General features: G+C 38.2%; 1 protein-coding gene and 1 non-coding gene across 8 annotated transcripts in view; both read right to left on the bottom strand.

Annotated features, from left to right (window-relative positions):
• Positions 1-15,992, bottom strand: part of ERC1 (ELKS/RAB6-interacting/CAST family member 1) — a 555,561-nt gene that overhangs the window by 508,272 nt on the left and 31,297 nt on the right. For all 7 annotated transcript variants that reach the window (XM_054507254.2, XM_064591742.1, XM_045874103.3 and 4 more), the window contains exon 2: positions 3,882-4,706. In XM_054507254.2, the coding sequence (XP_054363229.1) occupies positions 3,882-4,550 (669 nt within the window). In that variant the 5' untranslated portion in view covers positions 4,551-4,706. The remainder of the gene's footprint in view (positions 1-3,881; positions 4,707-15,992) is intronic.
• Positions 3,370-3,474, bottom strand: LOC123845073 (U6 spliceosomal RNA). Its single transcript, XR_006790920.1, has one exon. It is a non-coding gene; the product is annotated as a U6 spliceosomal RNA (small nuclear RNA).

The following is a 15,992-nucleotide window of genomic DNA, read 5'->3' as shown; positions in this document are numbered from 1 at the left end:
AGAGACAGTGAGAGAGGGAACACAAGCAGGGGGAGTGGGAGAGGGAGAAGCAGGCTTCCCGCGGAGCAGGGAGCCCGATACAGGGCTCGATCCCAGGACCCTGGGATCATGACCTGAGCCGAAGGCAGACGCTTAACGACTGAGCCACCCAGGCGCCCCACCAGGATGTTTTTTTTAAATAAACATATCTAAGATTTTAAACACTTTTTTCTCTACACACATTCCTTCTACTAAGGGTCACTGACAAAGTTAATGATCATTACGTGCAGGAGCCTGCACATGTCACTACCCTGAAGTGTGGTAGGCAGAAAAAAGGTTGAGAAGCACTTAGCCAATGGTCCCTTGTTTATTTTCCCTTCTGTCACAACTGAGCTCAAAGGTGACAAGAGAATAATCATGAATTCCCTATGGCAAATGAGCAACACACTGGTTTAAGAATTAGATGTACTACATTCTAAAGATCCCCAAATTGGTTTATCTCAGAACCACCAGAGAAGCTTGTTTAAAATATAGGCTCCTGGACTCCATCTCCAGAGATATTTATGAAGCAAAAGGCCTGGAAATCTATATTTTAAATAAATAAATGTATCAGAATCAACACTTAGGAACCTTGTCCTTACTTTTAAGATCTAACACTGGGGTCTATTTTAATTCTTCTCTTTCTTTTCACATTTTTGTTTTTAAAGTCTTGAAGACTCAAACTCAAGAAACTTCCTAAGGAATACTTTTTAAAGGACATTTCCTCTTTTTTAAAAAAGGCTGGGTCTCTAAGAGACTTAAAATTTAAGTATACTAATAAAACATCCAGATTTTGTATAATGACAAATTACATTTAATCACTGGTTAAAAACTAAATGCAAAGTAGTTTGAGGTTATAATATACCTAAGAAAAGAAAATTATCATAATTTCTAATTATTTTCAAATCTCTGATTCAAATGAATTAAAGGTTTAGTTTTGTTGTTGTTTTTTTAAGATTTATTTGAGAGAGACAAAGAGAGGAGTGCGGGCAGAGAGAGGGAAAAAGAATCTTAAGCAGACTCTGCACTGAGTGGAGCCTAATGCAGGACTCGATCTCACAACCCTTGGATCACCTGAGCCAAAACCAAGAGTCGGATGCTTCACCGACTGAGCCACCCACAGGTGCCCCAATGTTTAGTTTTAATTCATATTGTACTATCAAATAAATTTGAAGATTTTTAACTCTGTGATGTTAAATTAACTAGTACAGACACAATAGTATATAGGCATTAAAATAATGATTCAGACACAAAGGGCTTTAATATACAGCAGATGTGTTGGCTAAAAAAGGTCACAATGTAACACCCATTTGTATAAATTTTATGCGTGTATGCACAGAGATGTTCATTATGGAGAAACAACAAAATGTTAACAATGGAATAGCAAAGTTTTCAGAGATGGGAGGATTTGGAATAAATTTTGATTTCGTATCTATATTTTTCAGTATTATTTTTATGATCAGAGAAAAGAAGCTATTTTTATTACTGAAAAAGTAAGTCTGGGGCTTTAACATACAAAACAATATAACTAGCGGGTGGCTCAGTCGTTAAGCGTCTGCCTTCGGCTCAGGTCATGATCCCAGGGTCCTGGGATTGAGCCCCGCATCGGGCTCCCTACTCCGCGGGAAGCCTGCTTCTCCCTCTCCCACTCCCCCTGCTTGTGTTCCCTCTCTCGCTGTCTCTCTCTCTGTCAAATAAATAAATAAAATCTTTAAAATATATATATATAACTAGCAATCTTCTTCAAATAACCAAAACAGTAGATATGAATGCCTGAACTATTAGTAATAGAATGGTAAAACAAACCAAAAGAAATCTTAGATTTACTTCATCAAAGATAGATCACTTCCAATTCCTTCTTTCTTAGCATCATTCAAGAATGCTGAAGAAATCCAAATAAGTTTATTATTTTCTTCATAATTTTTATTAACCTAACCCCAAAACAAAGTATAACATCAACAATAAGATGGCTACTTTAAAATTCTCCTTTAAGAGTGACAGAATTTATTAAGGAAGCAAATAATTCAAACACACGTTTAAGAAAAGTTCTAAAAGTCAAAAAAAAAGTATGATTAAGATTTTAATTGCTGAGGGCGCCTGGGTGGCTCAGTCATTAAGCGTCCCTCAGGTCATGATCCCGGGGTCCTGGGATTGAGCCCCACATCGGGTTCCCTGCTCAGCGGAAGCCTGTTTCTCCCTCTCCCACTCCCCCTGCTTGTGTTCCCTCTCTCGTTGTCTGTCAAATAAATAAAATCTTAAAAAAAAAAAATTTTAGGGGCGCCTGGGTGGCTCAGTTGGTTAAGCAACTGCCTTCGGCTCAGGTCATGATCCTGGAGTCCCAGGATCGAGTCCCGCATCGGGCTCCCTGCTCAGCAGGGAGTCTGCTTCTCCTGCTCCTGCTCCCCCCTCTTGTGCTCTGTCTCTAAAATAAATAAATAAAATCTTTAAAAAAAAAAAATTTTAATTGCTGGAAGCGTGAATATGATTTGTTCACATCTTTGGAGTCATATGTCACTCAGCAAAGTGACATGACAGTGGCCAAAACATCAACTATAACCTGGAAGAGTAGGGAAAAAAAAAAGTTTCATATATCTAATAGGATAGCATTTAGCTCTCGAACTGCAAAGCCCTAATTTTAATGCCTAGTTATCTCATTTATTTTCCAGAAGCAAACAACCATACCAAATTGCCTTTCTTCCACCTTATACCTGAAGAACTAAAAAAAGAAAAAAAATTTTTTGACTTTTAAAAATCTACATAAACATCCTGAAGTTAAACTTTCATGAATGCCAAGAGAAAAAACTGCTTCCCATTGTTGGCACTTAATATTTATATCATCAATACTAACTTCTTAAAACTAACTTTCATTCTGTGCTATCAACATACTGATTTGCCTTGCGGTAGTTTTTCTGGTTTTTTCAAGACTGATTTGTTGACACCTATTATGGTAAATTTTTTTTCTTTCTTTTTCTCTGTGTGGACAGCCTCTTGCCTCCTCAAGTCCGTTCCTGGCAGACTGGTGAGATGTCACAGGTGTGCAGCAGCCACTAACATTCATCTCTTCCCTCCCTTTCCCTGCCCCCTCCCTAAAACTCTGAGGGCCATGGATATTCAGACACTTTGCATACAAACAAACAGACAATACAATCTGACAACCTGAGTTCATTTTGTCTGAGCCCTCATTTTACAGGTAGGCCTGGTGATGACTAACTTAACATCACACAGGTGGCAGTGCACAGGACTAGAATCTGGGTCAGGTGAAATGAGTGTCAGCACACCAGTCTGCCAGATAATAATGTGAGCCATAAATTGTGCTAGGTGCACGATGCTTGAATGCCAAGTTCAACCAGCAAAAATATGGAACTCTTCACAAATTTGCGTGTCATCCTTGTGCAGGGGCCATGATAATCTTCTGTATTATTTCGATGTTAGTTTATGAGCTGCCGAAGCGAGCACTATGGTAAATCTTACTGCTACACCTCACATTTACATACGTAACCTGAATAATTTTGATAATGCATCTTAGAGCAGATGACAAAATTATACTCTTGCAAGAACTGGAGAAAGGTAATACAGGCTTAAAGAAAAGACAGGAAGAGAAAGAGAAGCAGGGAAATGCAAGTGGGAAAAGCAAGCAAGAATAGTGAGCAAGCAGACCTGGCAACCAGAAAAAAACAAAGGTATAGGACCAAATCCGGAAAAGGTTAAGAAATGGAGGATAGAAAAATACTCAGATAAATAGGAAAAAGAAAGATAAATGAACCAAGAAGAGGAAAACCTAAGAAAGAAAAGAAAGAGAATAGCTCATTTCACTTACACACATGAATTCAGTCAATAAAGGTAAACATACATATAAAACTAACCTGGTTTTCCTCCTGCACAACTCTATACTGTTCCTTCCAAATAGTGATTTTGGAGGCTTCATCTTTTCTCAGAGCTCGTTCTTTCTTCAGCTCTGGGCTCCAAAAAGTCTTAATGCTATTCATGGAAGAACTTAATTTGCTCTCCTTTACTTCCACATCCTTCCGCAAGAGATCATTTTCTCTTAATACTTCTTTCAGCTGTGTCTGCAGATCCATGATTGTATTATCTCTTGCCTGACGAAGAGAGTGAGGAACAGTGGATGCCATACTCACAGGAGGGAGGTGATGCTCTCCGAATGCTATGGTGTCACTAGCAACCCCACTGCTAGCTATATTGGGGCTACTGCCCATAGCAGTCATCCTGACACCATATGGCAGACGTCCCCCAGAACGGCCAAGCGTCATAGTGCTTTTAGGTGTTTCTGAACCCACATTTTCATGGTCACTTAGGTACATAGGGCCAGATGTGGCATAGGCAGCATTTAAGGATTGGATATTCTCCATTGAAAGGGTTTTCCCACTGCCACCTCCAACACTGCTTCCAGAACTCCCTCCCGTACTGTTGGTTCGACGATGACCCAAGCGAGGGGAACGTGGAAGCCTAGGTGAACGCCCAGGGCTCTGGTTGCTCGGTTCCACCTTCCCAACTGAGCGAGCACTTCCATACATGGTTGCAAGATGAATGTGGGTGCCAAGAAAGGTGTAAAGCAGAAAGCAAAATATGAAATTCCGTGAGGTTTCTCGATGGCTGTAAGTCTGCTTAAGGCTAATCAGAAGTAACAGGTCTTCGGCTGTCCAGTCTTGAAGAAATACCTTATACCATATCTGTAATGAAAAGATCACACATTAAATCCCCCAATAATAAATATCTGCCTCTCAGACACTTTTCATTACCCCCACATAAGAAAGATCTCCCTTTCTATCATCTTTTTATCACACATTCAAATTTTGTCTACAGCACATTTTACTGTAAACATCATTTTAACGGTATTTTGCATGTCTCAAAACTGAAGACTGAAACCATGCCATGCAAATGGAAAAGAAAAAGAAATAAGAGACATAAATACTAGCAATGAAAAGATAAAACTCAAGTTTGAACATATGATTTTCTAACTAGAAAACCCAAGATCATCAACTAACAAGTTAACAGAACTCTACAAATCAGTCAGATACAAGATCAATATATAAATATCAGTACTTTCTTGTACATTAGTAATAACAATTAGAAAATGCAATTTTTTTTAAATCCCACTCACAATAGCAACCAAACCATAAAAACACTTTGGTATAAATCTAACAAAAAGGTACAAGCATGAAATACTTCGTATCCTAATGAAAATCTCTACAGGATTCTCCAAATAACTCAACAAGCTGACTCTAAAATTCAAACAGAAGAGTAAAGGTATAAGATAACCTAAACGATTTGCAACAGAAGAACAAAGAAGGAAGCTGTTCCTTAAATAGAAAGATAAATTACAGGTCCATGATCCTTCACTTGCAATGCAAAAATCGTAAAACCTCTAAAAGTAAGTTTTGTTTCTTCTTATTTAGCAGCAAAACCTGACTTGATCTGGTATGAGGTCACTTACTGTTTATAGGTATTATTCATACAGTCGTTGAGAAAACAATGTATATGATTACAGGATACTGCATAATGTCCACTGGGTATCAGGAGGAAAAATCTGGACTCCAAACCACATCTGACCCCCAGGATTTCGCATAAGGACCCATAGCCTTTTAAAGCTACAGAATTTAGGGCGCCTGGGTAGCTCAGTCGTTAAGCATCTGCCTTCGGCTCAGATCATGATCCCAGGGTCCTGGGATCGAGTCCCACATCCGGCTCCCTGCTCGGCAGGAAGCCTGCTTCTCCCTCTCCCACTCCCCCTGCTTGTGTTCCTGCTCTCACTATCTCTCTTTCTGTCAAATAAATAAATAAAATCTTTTTTAAAAAAAGCTACAGTATTTAAAATTGTATGGCACAGGTTCAGGAACAGTCTTACCTGTATATGTAAGTTCAGTATATGCTAAAAGTAACATTTCAAAAGAGTAAGGAAAAGACAAATCATTCAATAAATGGGGTTTGAACAACTGGTGCTCTTGGAAAAATAAATTACATCCCTACTTCACACAGTACACAGAAATAAATCTGATGTACATTAAAGGTATAAATTTTATTTTATGTTTTTGAGAGAGTGTATGTGCATATGCACCATGAACAGGAGGGGGAGGCAGCACAGAGGGAGAAGGAGAGAAAGAATCCCAAGCAGGCTCCATTCCCAACATGAAGCCCGACGCAGAGCTCAATCTCACCACCCTGAGATCATGACCTGAGTCAAAATCAAGAGTTGGATGCTTAGAATGGCTAAAATTAACAAGTCAGGAAACGACAGATGTTGGCGGGGATGCAGAGAAAGGGGAACCCTCCTACACTGTTGGTGGGAATGCAAGCTGGTGCAGCCACTCTGGAAAACAGTATGGAGGTTCCTCAAAAAGTTGAAAATGGAGCTACCATACGACTCAGCAATTGCACTACTGGGTATTTTCTCCAAAGATACAAATGTAGGGATCCAAAGGGGTACATGCACCCTGATGTTTATAGGAGCAATGTCCACGATAGCCAAACTGTGGAAAGAGCCAAGATGTCCATCGACAGATGAATGGATAAAGAGGATGTGGTATATATATACAATGGAATATTATGCAGCCATCAAAAGGAATGAGATCTTGCCATTTGCAACGACGTGGATGGAACTGGAGGGTGTTATGCTGAGCGAAATAAGTCAATCAGAGAAAGACATGTATCATATGACCTCACTGATATGAGGAATTCTTAATCTCAGGAAACAAACTGAGGGTTGCTGGAGTGGTGGGGGGTGGGGGGATGGGGTGGCTGGGTGATAGACATTGGGGAGGGTATGTGCTATGGTGAGCGCTGTGAATTGTGTAAGACTGTTGAATCACAGACCTGTACTTCTGAAACAAATAATACATTATATGTTAAAAAAAAAAAAAGAAGAAGATAGCAGGAGGGGCAAGAATGAAGGGGGGAAGAATGACGATGGACTCTGAAAAACAAACTGAGGGTCCTAGAGGGGAGGGGGATTGGGGGATGGGTTGGCCTGGTGGTGGGTATTAAGGAGGGCACGTTCTGCATGGAGCACTGGGTGTTATGTACAAACAATGAATCATGGAACACTACAACAAAAACTAATGATGTAATGTATGGTGATTAACATAATAATAAAAAAAAGAGTTGGATGCTTAACTCACTGAGCCACCCAGATGCCCCAAAGACACAAATTTTAAAACTACCAAAAGTACTAGAAGAAAACTTAGAACACCCTTGTGAACCTGAGTTAAGGTAGGGCTTCTTAAGTAAGAAACAAAAAGCAAAAACCATAAAGAAAAACAAATAATATATTTAATTATGTCAAAATGGCGAAGTATTATACCAAAAAATACTATAAGCATAATTAAAAGAGAAACCAAAAACTAGGTGAAAAATGTATATGTATACATATGTATAAAGATCTATACAACATGTATAAAGAATTCCTATAGGGAAATGCCAAACTTGAAAGAGCAACAATATGAAGGAAGGGAACTTGTATTGTAAGAGGAGGTTGGGGGCAAAATGTTTATGGAGGCTTTAGGTTCACTTTATACTCATACTACAATAAAACTTGAATTTTTTAAAAAGAAAATATGTTCATATTCTATAAGTATAATTAAAACCAATTTTAAAACACATACACAACTATCTACTTTCCACACTTCTCTCAAAAATAAGTCAACGAGATCTCCATGGCTTCCTAATATAGTACCAAAGAACTGGCTTAGGTCAAGTAACAGGTATCAGCACACTAAATAATATTTTCCAAAAATCCACTGTTACATAGAATTCTTAAAAGTGTTTCTTCACTGGGGCACATGGATAGTTCAGTTAAGTGTCAGACTCTTGATTTCGGCTCTTGATTTTTGCTTGGGTCATGTTATCAGGGTGGTGAAACTGAGCCCCCAAGTTGGCTCCACACTCAGTGGGGTATCTGCTTGTTCCTCCCCCTCACCTTTTGCCAACCCCCAACTCGCATGCGTGCTTTCTCTCTCTCAAAAAAAATTTTTTAAAAAGTGTTTCTTCACTGAACATTCTACGCAAGTAATTCACATGGTCAAAAATAGGATTTTAAAGAATCCATATACTTTAGTCGAACTCAAACAGGTTACTCTTCAGAAATATGAATACACTGGCAGTCTCACCTTATCATTAGTAAAGACAGCCCCAAGGTAACAGCAAGCAGAACAGAAAATACACAGAGCCTGAATCTTCAAGGTTCCATCTCAGAAAGAGCAATAGTACACCAAGTTCGGAAGTTGCAATATTCTACTAGTAGTGTTAGGAAATTCCTCTCCAGGAATAACCTAGTTTAAGAAGTAAAAATTTCTTTTTTATGATTTTTTTTTAAAGTAAGCTCTATGCCCAACATGGGGCTTAAACTCACAGGCCCGAGATCAAGAGTCACGTGTTCTACTGCCTGGGCCAGCCAGGCACCCCTCCTTTTCACGATTAATCTGAACTGTGAGGTAGGTGACAAGTAATAACCTACATATTACTGTTTGAATGAATTCTATTTCAAGATCAAAGAGAGATGCAAAGCTTTTTCTTTTAAGTAATCTGAATATTGTTTAAAATAAGAGAGCCATTCATTATCCAGAATCCCTTAAATAATAACAAAAGCTAACACTGAATATTTACCATGTCAGGCATTGTGTTAAAATTTTGTAAGATCTAATTTAATATTTAAAAGCCTCCCATAACATAGGTACTGCCATTATCTCCATTTTAGAGATGACACAAACAAGGCTTATAGGTGTTAAGTGACATCTAAAGTCACATAGCCATTAAGTGGTAGGGTCAAGATTTGAATTAGGGCACCTAATTCCACAACCCTGTAGGCTCTTAACTACTGTGCTTAACCACGATCATCTGCTGATGAGAATAGCTCAACTGTTCATAGGATATTAAAGGCTTCCACAGTTTTAAGGCAGTGTGTCCTGCTAATCTAGTACTCATTAAGGCAATTTTAGGCTTTCCAGGTATAAAGCTTAAATAATCACACTTCTCTATTAAGGAGAAAGTCTTTCTTAAAAGATGGTGGGCAAAAGAACAAATAAGTGAAAGTAACAAAATAATGAGTAATAATTCAGAGTCTCAGGAATCATGCCATCAGAACATTAAACTGCCACATTCAAGAAAAAAATTCCCAACTGTGCTTTTGTGCAGAATTTTATTTTCATCTAGTCAAGTAGCTAAATCACACTGAATAGGCTAAGATCCAATAACAAAAACTCCCATCAAGTTTTCAACATTAGCAGGTGCACTCTAATGTCCAAGTCACTTTCAGATCCAAAACGGCATTTGCATGGGGAGTCTTTGCTATTATCAGAACCGTATTCATTTACACAACGAAAGGAAGAAATTTACTAGCTCTGAATTCCTCATACTGGCTTTTTAATCTCATGAGCTTCAGGGAAGATAGTGTTCAAAAAAAATTTGTTTCTTTTAAAAAGATGCCAGACATACAACAACAAAAATAATAATTCTTGCACTTTAAACAACTGACAAAAAAGAATTTTGACCAAAAAAAAGTTATACAGTATGATTCCATGTATGCAGAATTCTAGAACTAATTTATTATGACAGAAAGCAAATCAGTGTGTGCCTGGGGGAGGCACGGATCAAAAAGGAGGAGGAGGAAACTTTCGGGGTGATGCAAACGTTCATTATCTTGACTGGAGTAATGGTTTCATGGGCATATACATATCAAAACTCTTCAAATTATGTATATATTTTTTAAGATTTTATTTTTTTAAGTAATCTTTACACCCAACATGGGGCTTGAACTTACAATTGCACTATCAAGAGTCACATGCTTTACTGATTGAGCCAGCCAGGCAACCCTCATCAAACTAATATACTTTAAATACATTCAGTTTAGTGTACATTAATTATACCACAAAAGTTTGAGAAAAAAAAAAATTTTCACACTCCTAACTCCCTTGTCCTTGATTAATCCAAAAGAAATACCTTCACTGATTATACAACTGGAATCCTGATTGCTGCTGGATAAAATCATACAGCTGTACAGTTTGAGCCCATAATGTTGCTCCCAGGGTCTTTTAGTTAGCTTCCTACCCATATTTTGTTAGCTCCCTATCTACTATCTATTGTGGTGGTTATTTCAAATTTTCTCTCTCTGCCTATCAGACAGAACATGTGAGTCTCCTGGGTCAGAGATCAAAAACTTTATTACTCACTACACAGCTAACAGTATGAGAATGTCTGCATTGGTTCCCTGTTATCCCCAAGTCCAACAGATTACAAGAGGGGCCCAGATAGATGCTACACATGCAGTGGGTTTGCACTGCAGCTGAGGATACTTAGTTTAGGGAATCCACCACTTTTATAACGAGCAGTAAGCCTGCTCTGTCCCAATGGGAAACATTACCTCAAGGTAGCCTGCTGCATACACAATCCTGAGAAATGGCCCAGGTTAAGAGCACTCAGGGCCTTGTATTCTTAGCATACCCACAAAGGCATGCAGAAAAGACCCATGGATGACTCACTCTCCTGACAAGCATTTTGGTAGTTTTACGGTATTTCCATAAATTCTTTGATACTGCTCCCTCCAAGAGGGAAAGCAAAATTCCTCTCTCTCTGAATGTGAACTGGACTTAGTGATTTGCTTCCAAGACAACTCATAAAGAACAATGGGGCTTCTGTCTTGGTCATTCTTTTGGATCCCTCATTTTGTAAGGACCTAGCTGCCATTTGTAAGGATGTTCAAGCTACCCTATAGACAGCCACATACTGAGAAATTGAAGCCTCCTTCCAACAGTCATGTGAGAGATAGCTTCAAAAAAGGTCTTCCAACTCCAAACAAGCCTTCAAATGACTGCAACCTCACAAAATATCTTGAGCCAGAACCTTGAGCCAGATATGCTCTACATAACAACTATGAGATGGGGACGCCCGGGTGGCTCAGTCAGTAAAGCGGCTGCCTTTGGCTCGGGTCCTGGTCCGAGGGTTCTAGGATCAAGTCCCGCATCCAGCTCCTTGCTTGGCGGGGAGGCCTGCTTCTCCCTCTGCCTGCCACTCCCCTGCTTGTGCTCTCTCTTTCTCTGACAAATAAATAAACAAAATCTTTAAAAAAAAAAAAAAAAAACAAAACCAACTGTGAGATGTTTGGGTTTTTTTAATCCAGTAATTTTTTTAATACCACAAAAGAAACTAATACAGACTTGTTGCTGAAATCTTTGTTTCAAGGGGGCATACCATACTGCATCACAATTAAAAGAATGTTTCTTTTTGTAGGCTCTAAACAATTCTCAACACCATTGCCAGAATGATCTTTTTTTTTTTTTTAAGATTTTATTTATTTGACAGAGAGACATAGCGAGAGAGGGAACACAAGCCGGGGGAGTGGGAGAGGGAGAAGCAAGCTCTCCACTGAGCAGAGAGCCAGACTCAGGGCTTGACCCCAGGACCCTGGGATCATGACCTGAGCCGAAGGCAGACGCTCAACGAATGAGCCACCCAGGTGCCCCACCAGAATGATCTTCTAATACGATTCCCCAAGTGGGTCAGGAACCCCTAAGACTCCCTAAGATCCTTTCAGGAGGTCCATGAGAACAGAACTACTTTCATAATACTATATTATTTGCCTTTTTCACTGTACACTCTTACAAATGTATAGTATTGTCTTTCAGAGGCTACATGATACGTGGTATATCCCACTGACAACTAATGGAATGTATACTTGTATACTCTTATGCTTTAAATTTTTCTCAGTTTTACTTTTTTTCAGTTTTACTTTCTAAAACAGTACATAGTAATAGATATAGCCTACATAAACAAAAGCTATTTATAGTCTTGATTTTCAAGAGTGTATAGAGATGGTGGAACAAAAAAGTTTAAGAACCACTGCTCTAAAATTTAAATATGACATGAGCACACCTACATACTTCCTCTGATGGCTTCCCAAAATAAGAATCTAAATTCCTTGGCAGGCATATAAAATTTTTCATTATTTCAGTCTTGCCTACCTCCCTAAGGCAGTTTACTTCTTAACCACTCTCCCTTTCCATGTGACAGCCATGATCAAGTACCTGCAATTTCCTGAAATATCATACCCTCTTTTTATTTCTATGACCTTCCTCTTCCCCCTCAACTGGCTAACTACTTACTGCTCATTTTTCCAAACTAAATTTAATAGTCACAGTCCTACACAAACCCTTAAATCCCTCAGTCTAATTTAGGTGCACCTCTCATGGAACCAAGAGCTTTCAAAATAATGTACTATGTTTTAATTAATTGCTTCCTTAAAGGAGTATCTTATCTCCAAAACCTAGCACAGTGCCTAATACAAATCAAATATGCAATGTTTGCTAAATCCACAAGTTAACCTAAATCTGAATATAATTCAGTAAAATAGTTCTTATATTCACAAGGTGGTAGTAAGCTTGAAATTAGTTTAAGGAAACTGCAACTAAATGCAATGTAAGACAAATATAATGAAAGCCCTTTTATCATGTTAATAATAAATCCTTTATGTTAATAAACTTTATTTTTAAATTGTAACCAAATTCCATAAATTGACAACCTCCTTCTCTATATGTTTCGCTATGTATTTTTGTCCTCTAAAATTATGCCCTGAAAGTCATAAAGAAATGTACTAGGGCGCCTGGGTGGCTCAGTTGGTTAAGCGACTGCCTTCGGCTCAGGTCATGATCCTGGAGTCCCTGGATCGAGTCCCGCATCGGGCTCCCTGCTCGGCAGGGAGCCTGCTTCTGCCTCTGACCCTCCCCCCTCTCATGTGCTCTCTCTCTCTCATTCTCTCTGTCTCAAATAAATAAATAAAATCTTTAAAAAAAAAAAAAATCTTAAAAAAAAAAAAGAAATGTACTAAACAGTCAAGATTTCAATATTTTAAAAAACTGTTCTTCCTAGATGAATAAAAATAGGAAATTCTGTAGCTACATTTTAATTCCAAAAAAAGACACCATAAGCTCAATAAGAACAGATTAATGCCTCATTTTGTAAGAAAATTAAAAATTCTCTCTCTCTCTCACACATACACACACACAGCAATCACATGCAGAAAATATGCCAATGAATACAACATTGCTCTTAATACCTAAAAATCTCTATTAAATTATCTGTCAAGTTAATATTATAGCCTGAGACCTATTAAGTACTTCAAATGAGTTTTCTTATCCTATAGAGTTTTAAAAAATACTAAAAAATATTAGCACAGTGTTTAAATCTCTGCAAGTTTACCCGATTTATGTTTAGAAAAATTTCTTAAAATCTAATTTTGACAAGAACATTATTAGAAATCTGGTTTATCTTAGATTTGGTGTTTATTAATAACAGTTTCACCATCAAATCATATTTCCATGTTCCCATAAAAAATTACAATTTTTACAGTTTTTATTTTCACCAAACAAGCATTCTTAACTCAAAAACAGCCTAAAAGCCTCAAAATAGTGGATTTCCCTATCAAGAGAAGGTTCAATTCGTTCTCAGAAAATAAAGTTAAGAAACCTAAAATTAATTCAGTTTTGGTGGTATACACTTTAAGGAAAGAATTTTTTAATTTATTTGACAGACAGAGAGAGAGCACAAGTAGGCAGAGCAGCAGGCAGAGGGAGAGGGAGAAGCAGACTCTCCACTGAGCAGGGAGCCTGACGTGGGGCTCGATCCCAAGACCCTGGGATCATGACCTGAGCCGAAGGCAGCCGCTTAACCAACTGAGCCACCCAGGTGCCCCTAATCAGATTTATTTTTAAAACAACAGTCATTTTTTTTTTAAAGTTCCACAAATGAAGTGGAATGGCAAAAACTAAAAATACAATTCCAAATCATCAAGCAATAGTGCTCAGAATACATGGACACAGCTTTTATATTACCCTCCTTAACACTGTTGCTCTTCATATTAAAGCACATTAATAATACCATGCTCAAGTATGAAATAAAAAATGTGACCTGAAATCTTTTCTGGGCAGTAAGTGTAAAAATGTACAGTAACAAAAATGTAATGCATAGACCTTATATACATTTCATCCTAACAAGCTCCCATTAAGTAATTCTTACTGTACTCCTGAGGCTTAGTCATGTAGCATCTAGTAGGAAAGGCTTGGGCTGGTTGGTTCAGCTCCACGATTTAAATATGTAACAGTAAACAAATAAATATATCTGTCAGAGCCTCAGTATCCTCATCTATAAAATGGACATAGTGTTCTCCTCAAAAGATGGCTAAGAAGACCAAATCAGTGAGTAAGTATAAAATACCTATCTAGTTCTTAGTAGGTTTTCAATAAATGTTAGTCACTACATTTCTAGGAATTCATCTTATATATATTTTTACACAAGTGGGAAAACTGAATAAGAATAAACTGAAAATAAAATAACAAGACTCGTAATAGTCTAAAATTATGGTAATACTCTACAGATATTAAAAATAATAACATAAGTCTGGGGCGCCTGGTGGCTTAGTTGATTAAGTGTCTGACTCTTGATTTCAGCTCAGGTTGTGAGATCGAGCCCTCCATCAGGCTCCGTGCTGGGCACTGGAGCCTGCTTAAGATTCTCCCTCTCCCTCTCCCCCCCACTCAAAAAAAAAAAAAAGTCTGTATGTAAATTATGTAAATTAAATTTTTTTAATTTATAAGAATAATACAAGAAGTCATGAGGAAAAGTGGGTTTTTTACACTCTTCTATACTGATTGAGGTTTTAACATGAATATGAATTACTTTCATAATTTAAAAAGTAATATAGACCCACACACATATGGATAACTCATTTTTGACAAAAGTACAAAGGCAATAACAGTAGAGAAAGTGAGGCAATTCTGCACCGCACAATAGGAGATCTGAACAGTACATTTGTGTGGCTGCCACAGTCCACCCCTTGCACTGCAGAATTACTTCTCCACATGGGAACAGGAAGCAGCTTCTCCGTGATTCTCATAGGCTTCTGTTCTTGAGGGGAATAACAGAAGAGGAAGGTTACTGAAACAAACTACAGATGCTGTCAGTCTCTCAAGAACACAAATGGTACTCTTCTTCTCCCTCCTCCACTAATTTCATCTTATTTACAGGTCTTAGTAGCTTACCTGATGGCAACCCAAACTTTCACTCCCAAGGGGCCTAACCGCTTGATGATCATATTCCTCTCAGGCCAGGGCTGCTGGACATGTCCATCCGGTTAAGATGGGACAAGGGAGTACCAAAAGGTGCCCAGCTACATCACCTACTACATATATTATTCCCTGTCTCCATTATGTTCATACTAGGAAAAAATTACAATCTAAATGTCCAACAATGGGGAACTGGCTATATAAGTTAAGGCAAAACTATAAAATGAAATACCATCTGCAATAGGTTGAAGAGTGTCACCCCTAAATTCAAGTCAATCAGGAACCTCTGGATGTGACCTTATTTGGAAATACAGTCTTCGCAGATGTAACCAACTTAAGATAAGTTCTAGTGGATTATGGTAGGCCTTAAATCTAATGACTGGTGTCTTTCTATGAGAAAAGAGAAATTCAGTCCCAGAGACACACACAGGAGATGGCGGCAGAGACTGGAATGGTACAGCTACAAGCCACAGAACACCAAAGACTGCCAAGAGCCAGGAAAAGGCAACCAGGAATTCTCTCTTAAGCCTTCAGAGGGAGCAAGGCCTGCCTATACTGATTTTGGACTTCCAGCCTCCAAAACTGTGAGGGAATAAATTTCTGGATTTTTACATCAACAAGTCTGTGGTAATTTGGTATAGCAGACCCAGAAAATTAATATACCATCTCACTATAACTGATGATTTGTAGCTCTATACTTAATGACAGAGAAAGATGTTTGTTATCTACTGTCAAACCAAAGACAAAAAAGAAAAAGTTACAAACATAGACTCTACCTGAGTTTGGTTGGCTGGGTTTTTTTTGAAGTTTCAGCAGGATGTACAACTCTGGGTAGTAAGATATCTGGTGGTGATCTCACTTTCTTGCCAAACCACAGATTTTTTTCGAGTGTATACTATTTTTTATAATCAA

The sequence above is a fragment of the Mirounga angustirostris genome, unplaced genomic scaffold, assembly GCF_029215605.1.
Source record: "Mirounga angustirostris isolate CCGP_5_RB_7025 unplaced genomic scaffold, mMirAng1.0.hap1 SCAF_5, whole genome shotgun sequence".
Lineage (NCBI taxonomy): Eukaryota > Metazoa > Chordata > Mammalia > Carnivora > Phocidae > Mirounga > Mirounga angustirostris.
Note: the sequence above shows the minus strand (reverse complement) of the source record. Positions and strands in the feature narration are given on the sequence as shown.